The sequence below is a fragment of the Euphorbia lathyris genome, chromosome 1 (assembly GCF_963576675.1).
Source record: "Euphorbia lathyris chromosome 1, ddEupLath1.1, whole genome shotgun sequence".
Classification (NCBI taxonomy): Eukaryota; Viridiplantae; Streptophyta; class Magnoliopsida; order Malpighiales; family Euphorbiaceae; genus Euphorbia; species Euphorbia lathyris.
In genome coordinates, this window is record NC_088910.1 from 21,809,350 (window position 1) to 21,829,554 (window position 20,205).

A 20,205-nucleotide genomic window follows, 5' to 3' on the forward strand; every position below is an offset into this window, starting at 1 on the left:
CAATCATATAGTTGTTGAAATATTATTGTTTGCACATTTTTAAGGATATATATTACAAATATACATAATTTTTATATTAAATCCTTTTATAGTATTATTTTGTATAGTATAATACATAATTGTATCTATATAGTAATTTGTTTATTAACAAATAAGAAATTGCAAAAATATAAATTTGATTAATTCCCGATTAGTCATTGCTTAATCCCTGAAGGTGTTGTATGTCCGACTATCGCCTAATGTTTTTTACAACCTTGGAGGAGATGAATTATTAAAAAAGCACACATATGTGTTAGTTGAACTTCCTAGAGGAAGAAAATATTAAAGAAAAAATGGGTTTTCAAGCGAGATGGAAAGGGAAAGCTGGTGAAGTATAAAGCCCATCTAGTAGTCAAAGGTTTTCAACATAAAAAGGTATTAACTTCAACGAGATATTTTCTAGAGTGGTTAAAATGACATATATTCGAGCAGTTGTAAGCTTGGTAGCTAGTCTAGGTCGGGAGCTTGAATACTAAGATATGAAAACAAAATTCCCTCATGGTGACTTGAAGGAAGAAATCTACATGGAGCAACCTAAAAGATTTGAATTGAAAGGAAAAGAACACATGGTTTGCAAGCTGCAGAAGAGCCTTTATGGGTTAAAACAAGCACCTAGATAGTGGTATAAGAAGTTTGATTCTTTTATGAGTGGTCATGGATACAAGAAGACACAAACAAATCCATTTGTTCACTTCAAAAGATTTTCTGGTAACAACTTCATCATTTTATTATTATATGTTAATGATATGTTGATCCTAGGGCAAAATGCTATATGAATTTGTAAATTAAAGGAGCAGAATCCTTTGACATGAAAGAATTGGGACCAACATAATAAATTTTAAGTATGAGAATGGTTTGTGATATAAAATTAAAAAGTTATGATTGGCACAAGAGAAGTATGTTGAACGGGTACTATAATGTTTCAACATGTTGAATGCTAAACCAATTAGCATTCCACTTGCTGGTCATCTGAAGATGAGTAAGGAGTCATGTCCTACAATATTAGCAAAAAAAAAGGAGATCCGCTCAGTGGGCCTTCTTATGCTAATGAATGCCTCTTTTCTCTTCTTTGAAATCTATAGTAAGAAATATGTCATAATTCTTTGCAGTCAAAAGTCTGGTGTATGTCATAGTTTGTACAAGACCATATATTCCTCATGTCGTTGGAGTCATAAGCAGATTCCTGGATACTCTAGAAAGACAATAGCGTGAAGACGTTAAATGGATTCTCATATATTTGAAGGGAAGTCCTAAGATGTGCTTATGTTATGGAGGATCTAAACTAATCTTAGAAGGCTTTGTTGATGATGATATGGTAGGAGACCTTGATCATAGAAGATCAACTTTGGGATATGTATTTACATTCGCCGAATGAGCAACTTCTTAGCAATCTAAATTATAGAAAATGTATTGCACTTTCTACGACTGGTGAAGCAGGTAAAGAAATGATTTGGTTGAAAAGATTCTTTAATGAATTGGGTCAAAAGCAAACAGAGTGCATAGTATATTGTGACAATCAAAGTGTCATAGACTTAAGTAAGAATATTATGTATCATTCTCGAATGAAGTAAATTGATATTCAGTATCACTAGATATGCGAACAATTGGAATGAGGAGTTCTTCATCTAGAGAAAATCTTTATAGAAAGGAACCTTTCAGATATGCTAACCAAAGTAATTCCACGAGAGAAGTTCGAGTTGTGGAACAAACTAATCGACATGAGCTCCTATTATGGAACTTCTCTGGTACCATCCCCATGTGTCTGGAGGGGGAGATTTGTAGGGTGCATACAACTATTTCGAATGAGTGCAACTTTTGGTGCAATAATGCACCGAAAATGCAATTTTTTCTTGCATACCATAAGCTAAATAACCTTTGGTGTAGAATTGATATGTATCATTCTAGATAAAAAAAAATATTTGTAGTTTCTTTTATAGAGTATTTTTTCTGCAAAAGAGTGAGAGAAAAAATAGATAGTGGGAGTTGAGAGTTTGGGAAATACTACATTGTTGGTGTAAGGATACAATTCGAGTATTCTAATTATCTCCTAAGTTATTGTATCCCCTCAAGTTTGAGTGATTTATGTATTCCCATTATTATTATTATTATTATTATTATTATTATTAGCGGACTTATTTTTTCAGCGCCCCGTGTTTTTTTCGTTACTAATAACTGCACTTTTCTCCTCTAGTGGTTCTGCTAGTGGCTCCATTGTGAGACGTTGTTGGATTCGGTCATTGGTGCTCCGATGATAAAGTCAGTAATATTATAGGAGAATAATAAGTATTGAAAAGAGAAGAATATTGTTAACTTACTTGTAGCATACCCTAGTTGGGGTATATATACTCTCTTTTATAACTTTCTTGCTTTAATTGAGCTTAATTGTCATCAATCCTCCATTAATTATCATTAATCATGCATTAATTATCATTAATCTTGTATTAATTGTCATTAATCCTTCTTATAGAAGGAATAACGGTTGATGACATCATTTGTAAATTCGGATATTATTCGTTACAAAAGGGTTTTCCACATTTGTGTGTCTCTTTAGGGGCGCTTGGTTCGGGCTGGGGTAACATAATGAATTTAGAAATAGAAACAAGGAAAAAGAAATGCAATGACTATGAATTCTCTTGTCTGTTTGTTTTAGTTTCAGAAAGAGAATGATATACATCTGATTCCTTTTGTGGCTATTAGATTCAAATGAGATAATAAACTAGATTTTAGATTGTTTTTAACAATAATATTTATACATAAATATTCTGCATTAATAAATTAATCACATGTAAATATAAGAATTAAAATCAATTACTTCAACTATTAAAATTAAAAGACGATAAAAGAGAAGAAGCTGAAATAAAATGAATAAAAAAATGCATGAACATTATATTTTAAAATAATTAAAAATAAATATTAAAATTGAATAATAAAAAAAAATTGGTCAAAATGTTTGTTCAGGCTAAAAAAGTAAAACTATATAAAGTACAAGATTTAAAAGTGAAATTAGTTTAGAGATATAAAAAAAAAAGTATAAATAAGTAAGTATAAGGACCAAAATGAAATTTAAAAAGTAAAATTTAATCAAAAATATTTTTTGAGAGAAAAAAATAAAAAAATAAAAAAATAATGATTAAAAGTGAAATTAATTCAGAAATAATAAATAAATAAAAGTAATTAGGTATATAAACCAAAACCAAAATTAAAAATTAAAATAGAGCCTAAAGTGGAATTTTATGAGAATGATAAAAGGGTAAGGCAATAAAAGGAGAAAATAGAAAACTTAGAGTGCATTGAGTAATTGAGATTAGAGGAAATTGAGATAAATCTAAAACTAAAAAAAAAGGAATGATTGTATTAATAAAACAAATAGCAACAAATCTCCTGTCAGAATTTCGGGTTTCTATTCCTCGACCAGTTCAACTTAAATGTGACAATATTATAGTAATCTACTTGATTAGTGTTATATGCTCGTACAAAACACAATGAACTTGATTACCACTTTGTTTCTGAATAAGTATTTTGTGGTTTTCTCTTCCAACCGAAAATCAAATAGCAGATATTCTTATCAACCCATTATCGAATGTTTGTTTTTCCATTTTTTGAAAACGCTTAAAACTCTTGATTATCGGCTTGTAGAGTGTTAGAGATAATATTTATATTATTTTAATTAATTTATGGTTATCTCTCCCACTCAAATAGTTTTCTCTCTTTATATTTCTCAAGGACTCTCCTTCATATAAGTCTCTCTCTGTAAACGTCTTTGTAGGTTATTGAATATAATCATTCTTCCTTTTTTTACACTAAAACAGAAACCAGCAAAGAGAAATAAAAGTAGAAAAAGAAGAGACCGACCAAAGTAAAAGATTTACAGTAAAAAAACAAAAAACAAAAAAAGAGGTTTTCCCGGTTACCAATTAACGTCCATTAGAGGATGCTATAAATAGTTGAAGAAGGCCAAACCACAGAGCTTCAAACAATACCTGTCAAAAAGCTTATACACCAACCTTCTATTCTTAGTCCCCATTCATTCCTCAGCCCCCACACACAACCTCCATTAATTTTATAAAAAATATCAACAAATATTTTGATTGGATTCTTCAAATTCTTGAATCTCTTTCATCCGTCTTTTCTTTTTCCAAAATCTCTCATAAAGTTCAAATCTTGGGTTTTGATTTGCCTTGGGAAACATATTACACAAGTGGGTTTAAAGTTTTGTTTTTATATTCATCATGTTTTGTTGCAGAAGTTAAAAAAAAAAAAGGTTTAAGCTTTGGTGGTGAAAAGAAGAAAAAAAAGAAAGAAGAGATGGAGCAGAAGCATTACATATTATCAGCGTTAAGTGTAGGAGTAGGTGTTGGGGTTGGATTGAAATTAGCATCTGGCCAAAATTTGAACAGATTGGGAATTGGGAATGGTGTTTCAGATGATGTTACAGCTGAGCAGATTGAGCAAGAGTTGATTAGGCAAATTGTTGATGGCAGAAAGAGCTCTGTGACCTTTGATGAGTTTCCTTATTACCTCAGGTATGAATGAGAATGGAATGGCATTTAGAGATCTTAAGATATAGAACCATTTTGATGGGGTTTTCCCCATGTTTTAATAAATCTTAATTACCTTAATCATGGAATTTGATTAATTTTCCTCTTTTTTTAGATTCTGTTTATGGGATCTTTACTCTTTCAAAGATTCTAAGTTGGAATTTGGAAAGGCAGGATCTTTACAACTGAATCTATCAATTATTAGGTTATTGTTAATACCAGGATTAGGGTACTAATTCTTGTATTAAAGGACAGCTTAATTATATCCAAAATTTAGTCTTTCTGAAGTTCTAATTATGAAAATCAGAAGTTGGTTGAATTGTTAGGCTGGAGATGATGAAATCTTAGTTGAATATTATATAAAGGACTTTACTTCTAAACCTATGCTTGAACTGGGTTCTTGACATTATTTTGAATGCAAATTATTAGGCTAATTTCGAAAATTTTGGTTCATCTTTAATATTGAAGTTGTGATTCTGATGATGGTGCATTTACAGTGAAATAACTCGGGTTTCGTTGACTAGTGCTGCGTATATCCATTTAAAGCACTCGGATATCTCGAAGCACACCAGGAACCTTTCTGCTGGTAGTAGAGCTATTTTGCTCTCAGGACCTGCTGGTATGCGAGCTTGATCTGTGTCTTGTTGTTTCGAATTGAAGTATTTTAGACTAATCGGGTTGCTATTTTTGTATTCTAAGAACCTTACCATCAAATGCTGGCTAAGGCTTTAGCACATTTCTTTGAGTCAAAGTTGCTTCTGTTGGATGTTTCGAGTTTCTCCGCAAAGGTCAGTGTTTATAAGTTTTCATAAAGTTCACTTTTGATTTGCCTTCCAGTAGTACTTATGTATGTTTTCCTTTCCACAGATGCAGAGCAAATATGGATGCATCAGAAAAGATTCTGTAAGCATTGATCTCCGGCTTTTGCTAATAAATCGAGTGTGAAATATTGATTGTTGTTGGATGAAGGTGTGATTAACCAAACTTTTGAATTATCACTATTAGCATTCTGATTTTGTTTTTCCTCCTTGCAGTATTTCAAGAGGTCCATCTCAGAGTTGTCAATGGAAAAAATGTCCAATTTACTTGGTTCTTTTTCAATGCTTACTTCGAAAGAAAATACAAGAGGTACGGATAAAGTTAAGCTGAATTCTTTCGGTATGCGAGGAGAGCTATCTTTAACGAAGTTGTTCTTGTTATTTTGTATTTATTTTACCTAATGAAGAATATTTGTGCAGGCAAATTGCATCGTCATAGCAGTAGTTTCGATGTCGGGTCAAGGTACTGTCTACATCTTTAAGCTCTTTCGGCATGGTAGAGATATAAGGCTTGGCTGAATTTGTTGTGCTTTCTGAGATTGAAGTTCTAGATGAATTAGTTAATTTTTGCTGTTCTAAAGCTGCTAAGTAATGCAGGAATGTGGAAGATTTGAATAATCATACCAAACTCCGTAGAAATGCCTCTACAGCCTCTGACATTAGTAGCATTTCCTCGCAATCAGCATCCGCCAATCCAGGTTAGACATCAAAATTTACTCATACTGTTTGTTGATAATTCATACTTCCATGTTCAATATTATAATCAATATGATTGCAGATATTAACAATAGTGATTCGGTTTTGTTTCGTTTTCAGCTTCCCTCAAGCAAGCAAACAGCTGGTGTTTTGATGAAAAAGTCTTTCTGCATTCTCTATTCAAGGTATACATTATAATCATGCAACGAATTGCTTATTTCTGGACTCGGATCTAGCTTTATTCATAGGGTTTGTTGATAATTCATACTTAGATGACGTCGAATTTAACTTGTCTTTTCGCTTACAGGCCTTGATTTCAATATCAGAAACAAGTGGTGTAATTTTATACATCAGAGATGTCGAAAAGCTACTTCTTCGATCAGAAAGATTTTACAACTTGTTTAGTAGATTTTTGAAGAAGCTTTCGGGGTCGATTTTGGTACTTGGTTCTCGAATAGTGGATCAAGAAGATGATTGCAGAGAAGTAGATGAACACCTCACCATCTTATTCCCCTATAACATCGAGATCAAACCACCAGAAGATGAGACTCGTCTTGTCAGCTGGAAAACACAACTGGAAGAAGACATGAAAATGATTCACTTTCAAGATAACAAATACCATATAGTGGAGGTACTGGCGGCAAATGACATCGAATGTGATGATTTAAGTTCGATTTGCCACGCGGATACGATTGTTCTAAGCAATTATATACAAGAGATTGTGGTTTCAGCAATATCATATCATCTGATGAATAATCCAGAGCCTGAATACCGAAATGGAAAGCTTCTTATATCATCTAAGAGGTAGATAACAATTTCCGTTTCATATTTCATCCTTAGCTTGTTTGGATACGAATAAAAACTAATCGCTTCTTCTGGAGCAGCTTGTCTCATGGATTTAGTATATTCCAAGAAGGCAAAAGTGGCGGGAAAGATACTCTAAAGATGGAGACAAATGGCGAAGTTGGCAAGGTTTGTATCTTCTTCGGTACATAAATGCTTCATGTCTTCAATTGCTTATCCATTATCACAATTTTCAGGAAGGGGAAGAGGCTGTTGTGGCGAAGACAGAGTCGAAATCTGAAACCACAGCACCCGAAAATAAGGGTGAACTCGAAAAATCTGTTTCTGCAGCGAAGAAGGATGGAGAAAATCCACCTCCACCTAAAGCGGCGGTAAGCCAAAATCCAGTTTGTAGATGATATGGTCTATAATTCTACTAGTCTTGCTAATGGACTCGAGTTTTTTCTAGCAGGAAGTTGTTCCGGATAATGAATTTGAGAAACGAATCAGGCCAGAGGTTATTCCTGCAAATGAGGTTGGAGTAACATTTGATGATATTGGAGCCATGGATGAAATCAAAGAATCTCTTCAAGAGCTTGTGATGCTACCTCTTCGAAGACCGGACCTTTTCAAAGGCGGTCTTCTTAAACCTTGCCGAGGGATACTGCTATTTGGACCTCCAGGCACGGGAAAGACAATGCTAGCAAAGGCGATAGCAAATGAAGCCGGAGCAAGTTTCATTAACGTCTCAATGTCCACCATCACTTCGAAATGGTTCGGTGAGGATGAAAAGAATGTCCGCGCACTTTTTTCACTTGCTGGAAAAGTATCACCAACTATCATATTTGTGGATGAGGTTGATAGCATGCTTGGTCAACGGACCAGAGTTGGGGAGCATGAGGCCATGCGGAAGATAAAAAACGAGTTCATGACACACTGGGACGGGCTGTTGACAAAGCCTGGGGAACGTATACTTGTTCTTGCTGCAACCAACAGACCTTTTGATCTTGATGAAGCAATTATTAGGCGGTTCGAGCGCAGGTAATGTATCTATCTTGTGTAAGTAACTAAACGTCCCGAAGACTAATGACAAGACTACTTTTAACACGTTTTACGTTAAGCAGGATCATGGTTGGTCTCCCATCGGTCGAGAACAGGGAAATGATCTTAAAAACTCTTCTGGCAAAAGAGAAAACCGAAGATCTCGACTTTAAGGAGCTTGCAGTCATGACAGAAGGATATAGTGGAAGTGATCTTAAGGTTTGTTCATTTGTTTGTCATTTTTTTTTTTTGCATTCAAACCTTGTAAACAGAAGTAACTCGGTGCGTTGATGATCTGTAAACAGAACTTGTGTGTGACAGCAGCTTATAGACCGGTCAGAGAGTTAATACAGAAGGAGAGATTGAAGGTCAAAGTAATATCCTCTTTCTTAAGAACATATTTCGGGTATTATCTTGTCGATTCCTGCTGATACAATTTCGTTAAACTTGTTTAACAGGCAAAGAAACAGAAAGATGAAGAAGCCACAAGCTCAGAAGATGCTTCAAAGACACAGGAAGAAGCTAAAGAACAAGCAATCATTTTGAGAGCCTTAAACATGGAAGACATGAAGCAGGCAAAGAATCAGGTGAGCTTACATTCATATTCATATCTCCAATTACATCGAAATAGAGTGGTTTTAACTTATAACGAAACTGGCATTGCAGGTGGCGGCTAGTTTTGCATCGGAGGGATCAGTAATGAGTGAGCTAAAGCAATGGAATGAGTTATATGGAGAAGGAGGTTCAAGGAAGAAGCAACAGTTAACTTACTTCCTATAGATTATCGAAAAGGCGACGACATCTTTAGTGTGTGATCAGTAAAAAGGGAAGAAGCCATAGGCCTTTGCTCTGTAACAAAGCATGGAAGATTGCAGCAACGAAAAACGCAGCTCCACCGGATTACGAGAAAGACTCATCCACAGATTGTGATCTTAGTTGAAGCGGACAAGCCAGGGTTGTCGATGTTTAGGTGTTAATTAATCCTAAGATCATTAGAAACCACATTTTGGTATTGTAATTATATGTTGGTAAGAATGTCTGGTTGTTGATGTTTGCATTTGGAGGAACCAATGTTTGGGTTTCTCAATCTTATATAATTTGCTGCCTAAGAACAATAGTATCCCTCAGAAAATAGCATCTGTATATTGTTTCCTTCTGTTTTTGGTGTATAGTCTAGTCTAGTAAAACTTCTACAGTTTTTATGGAATTTATATTACTTCTGATTTGATTGAATATTTTTATGCCATAAATTAATGTTTTTCTTTCAATCAATATGCTAGCCATACTCAGTGGTGATCCGTTCCTTTGGTCAGTGACTGAACTGTTATCTATTAGATTGAGGTTTATTTATGGTGGAGATTAAAATAACTTTAAGATATGATTCTAATAAGCTTAGATATAGTAGTGGAGTGAACACCTTTTCTAATTGCAATGTAATTTGGTTTGAAAAATAAAATCATGTATGGTATAACTGATGTTTATTGAAACTACTTGAAACATTGGGATTAATACTTAGAGAACAGATTCAATCATTAGTTTTTAGTTGATTTCATCCGATTTCGTGAAATTGGGTAAATTTCATATGAAATTGCACTATAAAATATTGGCATTAATATTTCTTACTTGTTTCAATCATTTTTAGAGGAGTTTCATCCAATTTTATCTACTTTCACTTAATTTCAGAATAGGTGAAATTGCAATGTTATTTTTTGAAACTTGTGTGAAACTTGATAAAACGTTGGGGTTAATGTGTTTTAATTGTTTCAATCATTTTCAAATGAATTTCATTTGATTTTATCCACTTTCACCCAGTTTTAAAAGAGGGGAAACGGGACGAAATTTATGTGAATTGCAATGTAACTTTATAAAATTCTTAGATAAAATAAAATTGGTGTTAATGTTGATTAATCATGTAAAGCTTAATAAAACATTAAGATGTTATTTGTTTGAACCGATTTTTTTCTTTTGTGTTGAAATTTTAGGGTGGAAAGCAAAGCACATTGGAGAAAGTAGATTTGGATCAGAATACAAAGATCAGAGATCTATATTATATTAAGTAGATTTGAATAAGAGTACAAATATCAGAAATCAAAATATAGAGAGTTTACAGAGAATTGAAATTCTAATATGAATTAATATTTGATATTTTAAGAATGTTAGAAAAACATATTTAGAGTGATATTATTTTCTTGTTATTTTAGATATTTTTGGGCATAATGACGTATGAAATTGGTTGAAAATGTTAATTTCTCATTGTACCATTTGCTCTTTTGCGGGCGAGGATAGAAACTTATCCCGGAAATAAACTAAAACAACGGCGGTGTTAGCCAATGCCATTGAAGTCCTAGCCCAACTATTTCAAATTGTCAGGCATGGTCTGGTCTTTCGGGCCTGGGGGCCTCTCCTTTTCTTTTCTCCTCTGAGAATTGGTAAATCCCAGTTCTAAAAATGTCAAATCCAATAGAGAGAAGATACGAAAAGCTTGCGTTTATGGATGCTCTTTCCAGAATTCATCATTACCCAACTGCCTGCAAAGATCTAAGCTGCGTCCTCAGAGAATCGTATAACAAGCTGCCGAAAAATCTACAATCTATCGTCTTCCAAGACACCCTTGCCGCCTTCCGTCTCCTTCCTCAGTAAGTCCCCTTTCTATCGATTCATTGTTGTTCTATTTATTTCTATCCCTGAATCACCGAATTCTGGCTTTTGAACTTCGAATTTGGGCCAAATTCCGAAGGTTTTGATCTTCGAATTGAAACCCTTCGTTCTAGAATTTGACATGTAGTTGATATTTGGGATTAGAGAGTAGATTTAGTGAAATTTTGAATTGGTTAAATGAAAGCAAATTGTCTGATTTCCTTGATCAATTCCCTAATTTCCCAAATTCAGACAACAGACACGCATCGCTGTTTCAGCAGCTCATCTCCTAATTCAGAGTGCCGAAGCTGTGTTGCCGAAACAGAGGAAGAATATGGCCGTTAAAGAATTCAAACACGCAATGGTTGCTCATAAGAGACGTTGTAAATCTCGTCATCAAGAAGAAGGTAAGGCATAATTTGTAATATTGCTTACATACTGAATGCAGCATCTGATTTTCCATTCCTTCCTACTACAGTTTCTTGTCTCTCATATTTTCAGGTGCAACTGATGAAATTCCACAAGATATTTTAGTGCACATCTTCAGCTTCCTGGACTTGCAGTCCTTAGTTTCTGTAGGGAAAGTTTGTTGGTAATTCACCAATTCTTTAGTTTCATTGTAAACAAGTTAGAAAGAACACCAACTTTCAACTTTGATTATTCCTCATAATGGTTGTCTTCTGGTGAAGGTCTTGGAATTTTGCAGCTACTGATAACCAGCTTTGGCAGTCCCAATTTGCAACATTTTTTGGTAGGAAGGGTGAAAATGAGGTATCCACTCATTTGCAGGATAAAATGGCAATTGGAATTGGTGTTGATTGGAAAGAGGCCTTTCAAAGCACATACAAAGGTATCTTCATCATTAGGTTTAGAATGCATATTGGAATTGAAAGACACATATTTAGCCGATGATCAATTCAAATTTTGCTTATTAAGATGCTGAATTTTAAATGGATACATTAAACCTTAGATAAATTATCTTTGAACGCATTAAGATTAAGCCTTTAATCATTATTTTTTAATGCATTGACCCTGTTTGAGCAGCCCAATGTGTGATTCAAACTCCATTTAGCGCGTGTGAAACTGCCAGTATGTCATTGTTTTAATACGTCACTTGTGTTTTAATATGTCACTTGACACAGATCGCCACGTCAGCTAATTTTTTTCTAACATGTCATGTCAATTCCTGAAATAAGCACATTAACTTGACCTAACCCCTAAATTAAAGTAATCAAACTCATTTAGTTTAACCCTTTTACTTTAAAGGAATAGTGATATGTTGGCCGTTTCACTTAACCTAGACAAGGTTTGAATCACATATATAACTGGCTCCAATTTTAATGTGTTAAAAAACAGTTGACTAAGGGCTTAACGTGTTAGAAAGTAGTTGACAAGCGCTTAATGAGTTAAAAAATAGTTGATCAAGTGCTTAGAGCCTCTTTGTTTCAGTTGTTTATATTTACTATTTGTTGTTGTTGTTAGTTGTTTAGTGTTCGTTGTTAGTGATAGCAGTTGTTTCTCAATTCTAATCAAACACTATTGTTCTACTGTTCTGGAGTGAAAAAACAAAAGGCCCAAACAGGCACTTAATATATCTATTTAAAAGATTAAGGGCTTAATCACTAAAAATTAAATTGATCAGGGGCGCTCAAATATATGATTTGCCTATTGTAATTGTCATTGCTGGCAGTGTATCAATACCGTTGTTTGAATCAAGTAGTTCGCTTCTTTCTTACTAGAGTTTGTTTGTATTATCCGAAATTCAGGGAAATCATGGAAGAAATTAACATCTAGTAGAGGATACTGTGGGCAATGTGAAACAATAGTTTGGCTAGATAATATGAAATGTTGCAACAGAGACCATATACAACAATCTGAAACTCAGCAAATTGTGCCTGTTTCATCTCACCAGGTATTGTTTTCTTCTGTCTCAATCATGTTGCTAATATTTGATTGCTGGATTCTTCTAACTTACATGATTTTCAGGTCGTTGATTATCTATTAAATGGTTCATCATCAATTATATCTTCTTCGGATAATGAGAGTGAATCAGATGAAGAGTTTACTCCCAGGTTATGGGCCTATCCGAGGCATATTGTATCAAAACTAATTAATACATCCATATAATCCAAAGCTTTATTTTCCAAAGGAAAAAAAGTTCTGGAGGTTCTTAAATGGATATGTATGAACTAAAAGTTATGTACAACTGATACAATTTGAACGCAATTTCTGTTCTCTTGGGGTTAGGGTGAGCAGTATTCAGTAAAATCCGAATTACCTAGCCGAACTGAATCAATTCAGTTTTTCGGTTTGGTTTTTATAGCTTTTCGGTTCAGAATCTGTTATACTTTTAGGTATATTATGGTTCGGTATGGAAAAAAAATGTAAAAAAAAAAACATGATGAATCGCATTACTTGTATTATTCATTTATATGTATATACATATGATGTGGGTAAATGTTGAAGGGATTCTAGGTGATTGGTTTCAGGGTGGTAAACCCCATAGTAAGAAAAATGGTCAAAGAAATGCTAGGATGGACGTTTTTACTCTGATGCTTAGTTAGCAAGATTTATGGAAAAGAGAATCAAGAAAGAGAATACAATTTTAGAGGTGAGAGAATGTGTGTTACCTTGGTTGTATTAACTTTCTTATTTTATAATGTTTTGAGGGTATTTTGGAAGAATACAGACTTCCTAATCCTATTTGATGTTCAATACAAGTGTAAGGATGAAGTTGAGAGTATATTGCTCGGCAAGACCACATAGATTTAGCGTGTATTAAGTGTAAGTCATACAAATCAGGATGATCGCCCTTAAGGTTGTGTCATGCATATTCCATCAGTCCACGTGGATAAGGTGATTACTTTTTCAACATCATTATAGGTTAGGACGTATCATTGGTTCATATGGAATATTAGGTTATTTTCTTATTATCAGATGCCCTCCTCCCAATGGACTATTGAAACTCTTTAGGGTTTTGGTTGAAATTTATCATTCTTATGGTTTGGAGAACTAGAGACTTTCTTTAAGAATCTTGAACTCATTAGAGGACCGAAAGGTTTGAATCCATATTGTAGTGGGCGTTTTAGCTTTCGAGACTTGTAATAAGAGTATCTCCAACAATATCTTAGTGTGACTTTTAAATTAAAATTTGAGGAGAGAGTTGAAAATTAATTTTAACATCCTCTTAGTGATTCCTCAAAGTCTTCCCATCCTCTCTATTATTGAGGAATCTCTTTCCACTCCTAGTCTCTTTCTTATTTTATTTTTTATAAATAATTTGTTGTTGAGAAGTCTTTTTCCTCTCACTATTGGTAAATATAATAATACTTAATAATTTTAATAATAAAATAGTAATAAAGACTGGATATGCGGAGTATTATTGGAGATGATATGTATTAATCACTCATCAAATCACTAAAAGTTAATTGTTTATATTATTTTTAAAGAGTGGACTAAGAGTTTTTTGGAGATGCTCTAAAATGTTGGGTTTTACTATGCGCACACACGACACGGTTGATTGTAAGGAATTAGGGAAGGTAGAAAGGTTGGTGTGGCATGTGCTGAGGTGACAATCAATTTAGATCGTTATGAACTTCCCATGAATAGGCGCCCCGTGCCCCCAAAACTCGATGCCGTTGTAGAGATATGGGAGGCAAAATGTTTGTTTTTCCATTCAAATGGTTCTAAATTATGGTTGATCTTAGTTTGTCCGGATGTACTAGAAGAGCTTCGTATGCTTTTCGACTAATTATGTTGTATGATTTCATGTATCTACAAGCACCCAATGAATTATGAAGTGCTCAATCTATAACTGAATTATCAAGGCGTATGCATAAGTCTGCCAAAGAGTATTTTTCAAGTGGTGGAATGAGAATTTCAAGCTCGACCCGTAGAGTCTATTTATGTCTTCGAAGCTTCATTTTCTTTTTTTCCACTTTTTTTTCCACTCTATCCTCTATGGGTCCTCCAGAGATGACATTTATTAACCCCAGGGTGCTCGAACTGAAGGCTTGCTGGCCTTGGGTTCTTGCGCCGATGGTTTTGCTGGATATTTAAGGAAGCGGTCAAACCGTCCCTTTAAGCCATCTTGTCTAGACCTAGAGCCAATTGCCTACAGTTTCGTGCCTCTCACTCTCATGAAATTAAGTGTCGTAGCTTCGTAACGTTTTAGCTTCAGAGGGTAATCGATGGGTTGCCGTGTTTTCTCAACCCAATTCAAGACTTCCTTTCAAGAGCTACGAATTCATGCTCTAGATGATCTTTGTGCTTTCTTAGATCCATGTCTCTTTCCATATGGTGTTTGTGTTTTTGGTTGCCTTCCAAAGTTTATCTGTTAATAGTGGGTTAAGGCGATGTCCATCCCATTTCACAAAATCTTGGGCCCATCGCATTAGGTCCGAAAATGATCAGGGCCACCATATTGTGAGCTCTTTGGATAGATTTTTGCTTCGAAAATTGGCTGACATAACATCGACCATACACTAATGTTGGGGTGCTTAACTTGGATGGCCATTTTTGGAACCTCTTAACCCATTCCTGGAGGGTTCCATTTGACTCTTGGACCAAGGAGTTGAGAAACTTTAAAGTCATGTGCTCTAGTATGGAGGTTATAAATTGTCGGGGAAAACTCATTGGCCATCTGGTTATAGATAAGGATCAACCTCGTAAAGAGTTGTTCATACCAGTAGGTTACTGCCTTCTTCAAAGTGGTGGAGAATAGCATGCACATGACGACATTTGTGGTTGTGGTAGTCTCTAGTTACCTTTGAAAATTCTTTATATATATCGTGGGATCTCTCAATCTATTATATTCCTTGAGTGAACAATGTTTAAATCCATGAGACATTGTTTCCTCGATAACCTCTAGGATTCGAGCATCGATCCCCGCATCCATCATGGCATCTTTTGAGTCTTCGGTTCACCTCTTCGTTGATTAGATTGTACATTTCCTCATTATCTAAGGAGATACGTGAGTTTGTTTGAGTTTTTTTTCCACAAGAACGTTCGCCTCAAGGAGAATTCAGCTCAATAGAGGTTTTCAGTAAGAACATCTACCTCAGGAAAAGTATACTTCAACCGATGAATCCTCCTAGCTACTTTCACTCGAGAGTACCATGGGTGATTTAAAGTGAAAATATTGACATTTATGGGTGCTGTGTTTTCTCTCACTATACCGTTTTCTAGGATTCAAAAGCTTAGATGTATGTGAAGCCTTCTTACGCCTAAGGAAGCTGTAGACGATATTGTGTCTGGTAGAGCACGCTATAGATCTGATACGGATTAAATCGATCTGAGAGTTTTAATCGTAAACTCACAAAGAATGCAATCTTTTCAACCTAAACTTGAAGGTTGAGTTAACCCAAAACAAGGAAGAACCTTGAGCTCCAATGGAGGCTTGATGTTAAATTTCATAAAATTTGTGGAACATTACAAAGAGAGGAGTTTAAATACTCTCCCAAATAAGAAGGTAAAAGACCAAAAGCCCATGAATAGGATTTTGGCCAAAGCATGTGCACAATGGCAAAATAGGAAGATAGAATAACCCATGGTAAATAGCAATAAGAAAGTAAGGGTAAAACAGGAAATAAGCATATGCAGAAATGGTCCCCTCTCAATAAGAACTTGGAGAAGAAGTATTGTTCTGGTAGGCCACGCCCCGCGTGGGTGTTGGTACGCCCTGCGTGCCGAGGCTCCTGGGAATGGAGAGTCTTCGAGGAATCCTTCACGCGGGACGTCCCTGGAGTCACGCCCCGCGTATTGGAGTTTTTGGACTTGGTGACTCCTGTTGATGGATTCCACGCGTGGCGTCCCGGGTGATACGCCCCGCGTAGTCGGCCTCCTGGTCAATCTTCGGATCAGGCTCTGGATTCACGCCCCGCGTACTAGGAGAGGCGCCCCGCGTGATGGATCTCCTGGACAGCTCGTCCGCCAAGGAGTCCTGTACGCCCCGAGTCCTACTGACCACGCCCCGTGTGTTCGGTTGGTTAGCCTTGTCCTGCTGCCCTTGTTTCTTAGCTCCGAGTTTGGTTTCGGGTAAGTGATGCCCTCATCAAGATCCTCGGTGGTTTGAGCGGTTGATTGGTACCTCTACTACTCAAAGTTGGGCTTGAATGCACTACATCTCAATAGCATGCTCCCATCTTAGCTTGTTCACAGTCTCCTAGACCGTTTCCACGATGTAGATAAGCTTCATGGTAATACGATCGAGGAAGTTTTTCCTTTTTTGAACTAGTGAGCCTAAACATTCATTTAGGCGTTGATCTACCTTAAAGGTTATGATTTGGAAGAGGATATGCCTCCCATTAGAGTCTAGCGGGGTTTTAGGTTCTTGGGGAGGTTTAGTATTCTAAGGAGCGAGATTTGGGAGTTATATGAAGGAAAAGCTAGCGAGACCGATGGAATCTTTGATGTAATATTCATGCTCGGCGCACCAATATGATATGTAAATGTTGAACTGGATCTTTGGATGCTTGGTTTCAGGATGGTAAAGTCTGTAATAAGACATACAAATGATCAAATGAGGGTCAAGATCTGGCGCCCTCACTTTTAGGAAGACACTGGCTTTATAATTATATTTGGTGCTCGAAACACATGTAAGGATGAGGTTGATGACACATTGTCTGATAGGGCCGCATTGATTTGGCGTGTGTTAACTGTAAATCGTACAAATTGGGATAATCACCCTCTGTGTCTATTTCATGGTCCACATGGCTAAGGTGGCTACTTTTTCTTCATTTTTAGAACAACTCTAATGGTTGGAGGGTTGCACACCGTCCATCCATGCCCCATCATCCATTTCTAACAACCCTCCCATCAAGACACTCTCTACTAAAAATCATCTCTAATGATTGGTCACTTTTACTACTATTCAGTAGATCTCACACATCATTTAACATTATATTTTCATTTTATATTTATTTTTTTATTTATTTAATATGTTTTTTAAAGATATGATTTTTTTTAATCAAAGATAACGATAAATTAATGAGCCAAATCTTGGCAAAATTGTAACAATGAAACAGAAACAAAACACGGTAATAAATTAAAAACCGAAGGGCAAGTGGATAAACGAGAAGACTGTGCTAACACATGTGTCATCCCATTCGCTTGCTCCCGTATCGATTTGACTGAGTAAGAGTCATTTGACATGAGAATCGATCATATTTGAATAATTTTATCCCCAAATTCAGAATCATCAACAGATGCAGAGTTTATAGCATCAATCACTTGTTTAGCATCAGGTTCGAAAACCATATTCCTTATTCCATGAGCTTTTAGCTATTGCATAGCCTGTAATAGAGCTTCGACCTCACATTCTCTTGTTGTTGGACAACATAACAGGCCCGCACATCTCCCTATTACAAACTGTCCATTTGCATCTCGTACTGCTGCTTCCATCCCTGCTCGACCATCAGCGTTAAAACATGCGGAATCAACACAACACGAGAGAAGTCCTTCCAATGGCGGGTGCCAAGCCGTGCAACCAGCAGATGAAATATTTCCTACTGATGTACTTCTGATTTGCTGTTCCCCCATACCAGTTTGATTCCTCAAGGCATTAGCTTCTGACCAATTATTAAGTATAGTACAAGCTTGAGCCACAATCTGATCTATTGTGCCGATCTCATACTTCAAAAGACGGGTATTTCTAGCTTGCAATAAGCTCCAGAGGTGCATCAAGAATGTTTTGACAATTTGTTCCGGGGTTGCTCTAATTATATTATGAAACCATATTGTCAAGTTCTCAGCCACCGCTACCTCGGCATTAATTCGATCCAGAAGTCCCGCCTTCTGCCACACTCTTATAGCTCCTACACATTCAATAAAAAGATGCCATCCATCCTCCCACGGTTCATTACATATCACACAATTACTACATACCTGTAATCCGCGAAATTGAAGATTTACACGCGTTGGGAGACAATTGCGTGCTAGTTGCCAGCCAAAGTGTCGGATCTTGTATAGAATTTCAGCATACCATAATTTTTTCCATGCTCCCTGAACATGAAATCTCTCTCCTGCTTCCAACTTCGTAGCCAGTCGGTAAGCGTTTTTCACCGTGTATCGTCCTGAAGAATGGAATTACCATATTAACTCATCCTCACTACTCAAAGTACCAATAGACAGTTTATGAATTTCCGTAATATCTCTATGCTCGAAAATTTCCTCCAATAGCTCTTCATCCCAATCCCTGGAATTATGGATAAACAAATCATTAACTTTCAAATACTCCAACCCTTCCACCATAGGGGTTCGTATATACCCATCCTCCTCATCACGCAACCATCTCTCACTCCGCACATTTATAGATTGACCGTTTCCAATTTTCCATCGGACTCTCCTTTAATAATTAGTTGAGAACTCCAGATACTTCATCATATAAAACTTGGTGAATGCCCGAGTCCTCCATAAATCCCCTCTTGGATAATATGATTTATTTTATAAATTTTTCTAAACTGTGTAAAGTGATAAGATTGTAATAAATTAAATATCAGTTTGCAAAAAAAAAAAAATTTGATTCCAGATGATTTTTTATCATTATTATTTTAATCAGATTTTTACGATGGCCCAATATTTAGCCAAAAAAAATTCAATAAAATGTTTGTGCTTTGCTTCTACACATCACGCGTCATCAACTCCTCTCATCTTCTACCAGCTGTTATGCGTGAAGAGAAACCTTTATGTACGCGTGAAATGTTATTCAGGCTTTTTCAAGCCCAACGAGTCGCCAATCCTGGCGACTTGTTAGAGTTGAGGGGTTTCTAAATTTGTTTCTCTAGTGGTTAGAGGGTCTCCAACAATTTTTTAAACCGAGGTGTATCATTGATCCATATGGCATACTATGTTATTTGTCTATTATCAACATACAAATTTAATTCAAGTATTTTTTTTTTTGTTAAGATAATAATGGAAACTACATGTATTTTGAAAGTATTTAATTTTTTTATTAAGTAAATTAATTAAAGAAATATAATAATTTTTATTTGTTATTTTTATTGCTATCTAAATTAGATTTTTTCGATTTAAAACCGAATTGAATTGAATATTTTAGTTTTATTTATTATTCAATTTGGTATGGGTATTAATATTTTGACATTATTATATTATATTTTAGTTTAGTTTAAAATCAAATTGTTATATACTTTTAGAAGCGAAGCCACCATATATCTAGTAGAGTCAATTAATTCCACCGATATATATATATATATAGTAGTCACTTACTGATTTTACATATGTATATATATTTAATTAAATATGAGTAAAATATTAATCGGATCCAACCGCTCAATCAGACCGGCTCGTAGTTAGCCCGACTTGTTCAAACGATTTGATCTGATTTGATAAATATTTAAAAATCTAACATCAACCGGATCGGCGATCCAGCTGATTCGCGGTGGAACTACATCACCATGTAACTTGATTTATCAAGTCAGTTTTTCAAACTACAACACTTTCTAGCGGTGAATTCTCTTAATGGTACACTACAATCCTTCTAAATTTGATAGATCTCACATGTGAATTAACTTTTTGTATTAATCAATTAAAAGGTGAATTTTAACGGAATTCACCATTTTTTTTTTGCTTTGACAGGCAAGCAGTGTCCACCTTCAAATCTTACCTAGATTTGAACCAATTTGCTCACCCGTGTA

General features: G+C 35.4%; 2 protein-coding genes across 4 annotated transcripts; both read left to right on the forward strand.

Moving 5' to 3' along the window:
* The first annotated feature begins 4,003 nt into the window (after positions 1 to 4,003).
* Positions 4,004 to 9,148, forward strand: LOC136224524 (uncharacterized). Of its 3 annotated transcripts, none has more exons than XM_066012885.1 (16): positions 4,004 to 4,562; positions 5,075 to 5,196; positions 5,277 to 5,365; positions 5,445 to 5,480; positions 5,612 to 5,705; positions 5,816 to 5,858; positions 5,993 to 6,093; positions 6,212 to 6,276; positions 6,399 to 6,895; positions 6,976 to 7,063; positions 7,132 to 7,266; positions 7,344 to 7,915; positions 7,999 to 8,134; positions 8,221 to 8,289; positions 8,374 to 8,502; positions 8,582 to 9,148. In XM_066012885.1, the coding sequence occupies exons 1-16, from the start codon at positions 4,345 to 4,347 to the stop codon at positions 8,693 to 8,695; spliced, it is 2,508 nt and encodes an 835-aa protein (XP_065868957.1). In that variant the 5' UTR covers positions 4,004 to 4,344; the 3' UTR covers positions 8,696 to 9,148. The 3 variants fall into 3 exon arrangements, with proteins under 3 accessions (XP_065868957.1, XP_065868972.1, XP_065868965.1); XM_066012900.1 differs by having other exon boundaries at positions 8,221 to 8,283; XM_066012893.1 differs by having other exon boundaries at positions 4,005 to 4,562; positions 7,347 to 7,915.
* Positions 9,149 to 10,182: 1,034 nt separating this feature from the next.
* LOC136224548 (F-box protein At5g52880) lies at positions 10,183 to 12,874 on the forward strand. Its single transcript, XM_066012910.1, has 6 exons — positions 10,183 to 10,551; positions 10,805 to 10,959; positions 11,054 to 11,144; positions 11,242 to 11,402; positions 12,319 to 12,464; positions 12,539 to 12,874. Exons 1-6 carry the CDS (start codon positions 10,364 to 10,366, stop codon positions 12,677 to 12,679), a joined length of 882 nt encoding a protein of 293 aa, XP_065868982.1. The 5' UTR covers positions 10,183 to 10,363; the 3' UTR covers positions 12,680 to 12,874.
* The last annotated feature ends 7,331 nt before the right edge of the window (positions 12,875 to 20,205 follow it).

Bases quoted from the DNA above. Each gene is read 5' to 3' on its own strand.
- LOC136224524 (XM_066012885.1), top strand. From the start codon at position 4,345: ATGGAGCAGAAGCATTACATATTATCAGCGTTAAGTGTAGGAGTAGGT. The intron at 6,094-6,211 runs GTTAGACATCAA...TTTCGTTTTCAG, and splicing joins ATCAGCATCCGCCAATCCAG to CTTCCCTCAAGCAAGCAAAC. The intron at 6,896-6,975 runs GTAGATAACAAT...CTTCTGGAGCAG, and splicing joins CTTCTTATATCATCTAAGAG to CTTGTCTCATGGATTTAGTA.
- LOC136224548 (XM_066012910.1), top strand. From the start codon at position 10,364: ATGTCAAATCCAATAGAGAGAAGATACGAAAAGCTTGCGTTTATGGAT. The intron at 10,552-10,804 runs GTAAGTCCCCTT...TCCCAAATTCAG, and splicing joins GCCTTCCGTCTCCTTCCTCA to ACAACAGACACGCATCGCTG. The intron at 10,960-11,053 runs GTAAGGCATAAT...TCATATTTTCAG, and splicing joins ATCTCGTCATCAAGAAGAAG to GTGCAACTGATGAAATTCCA.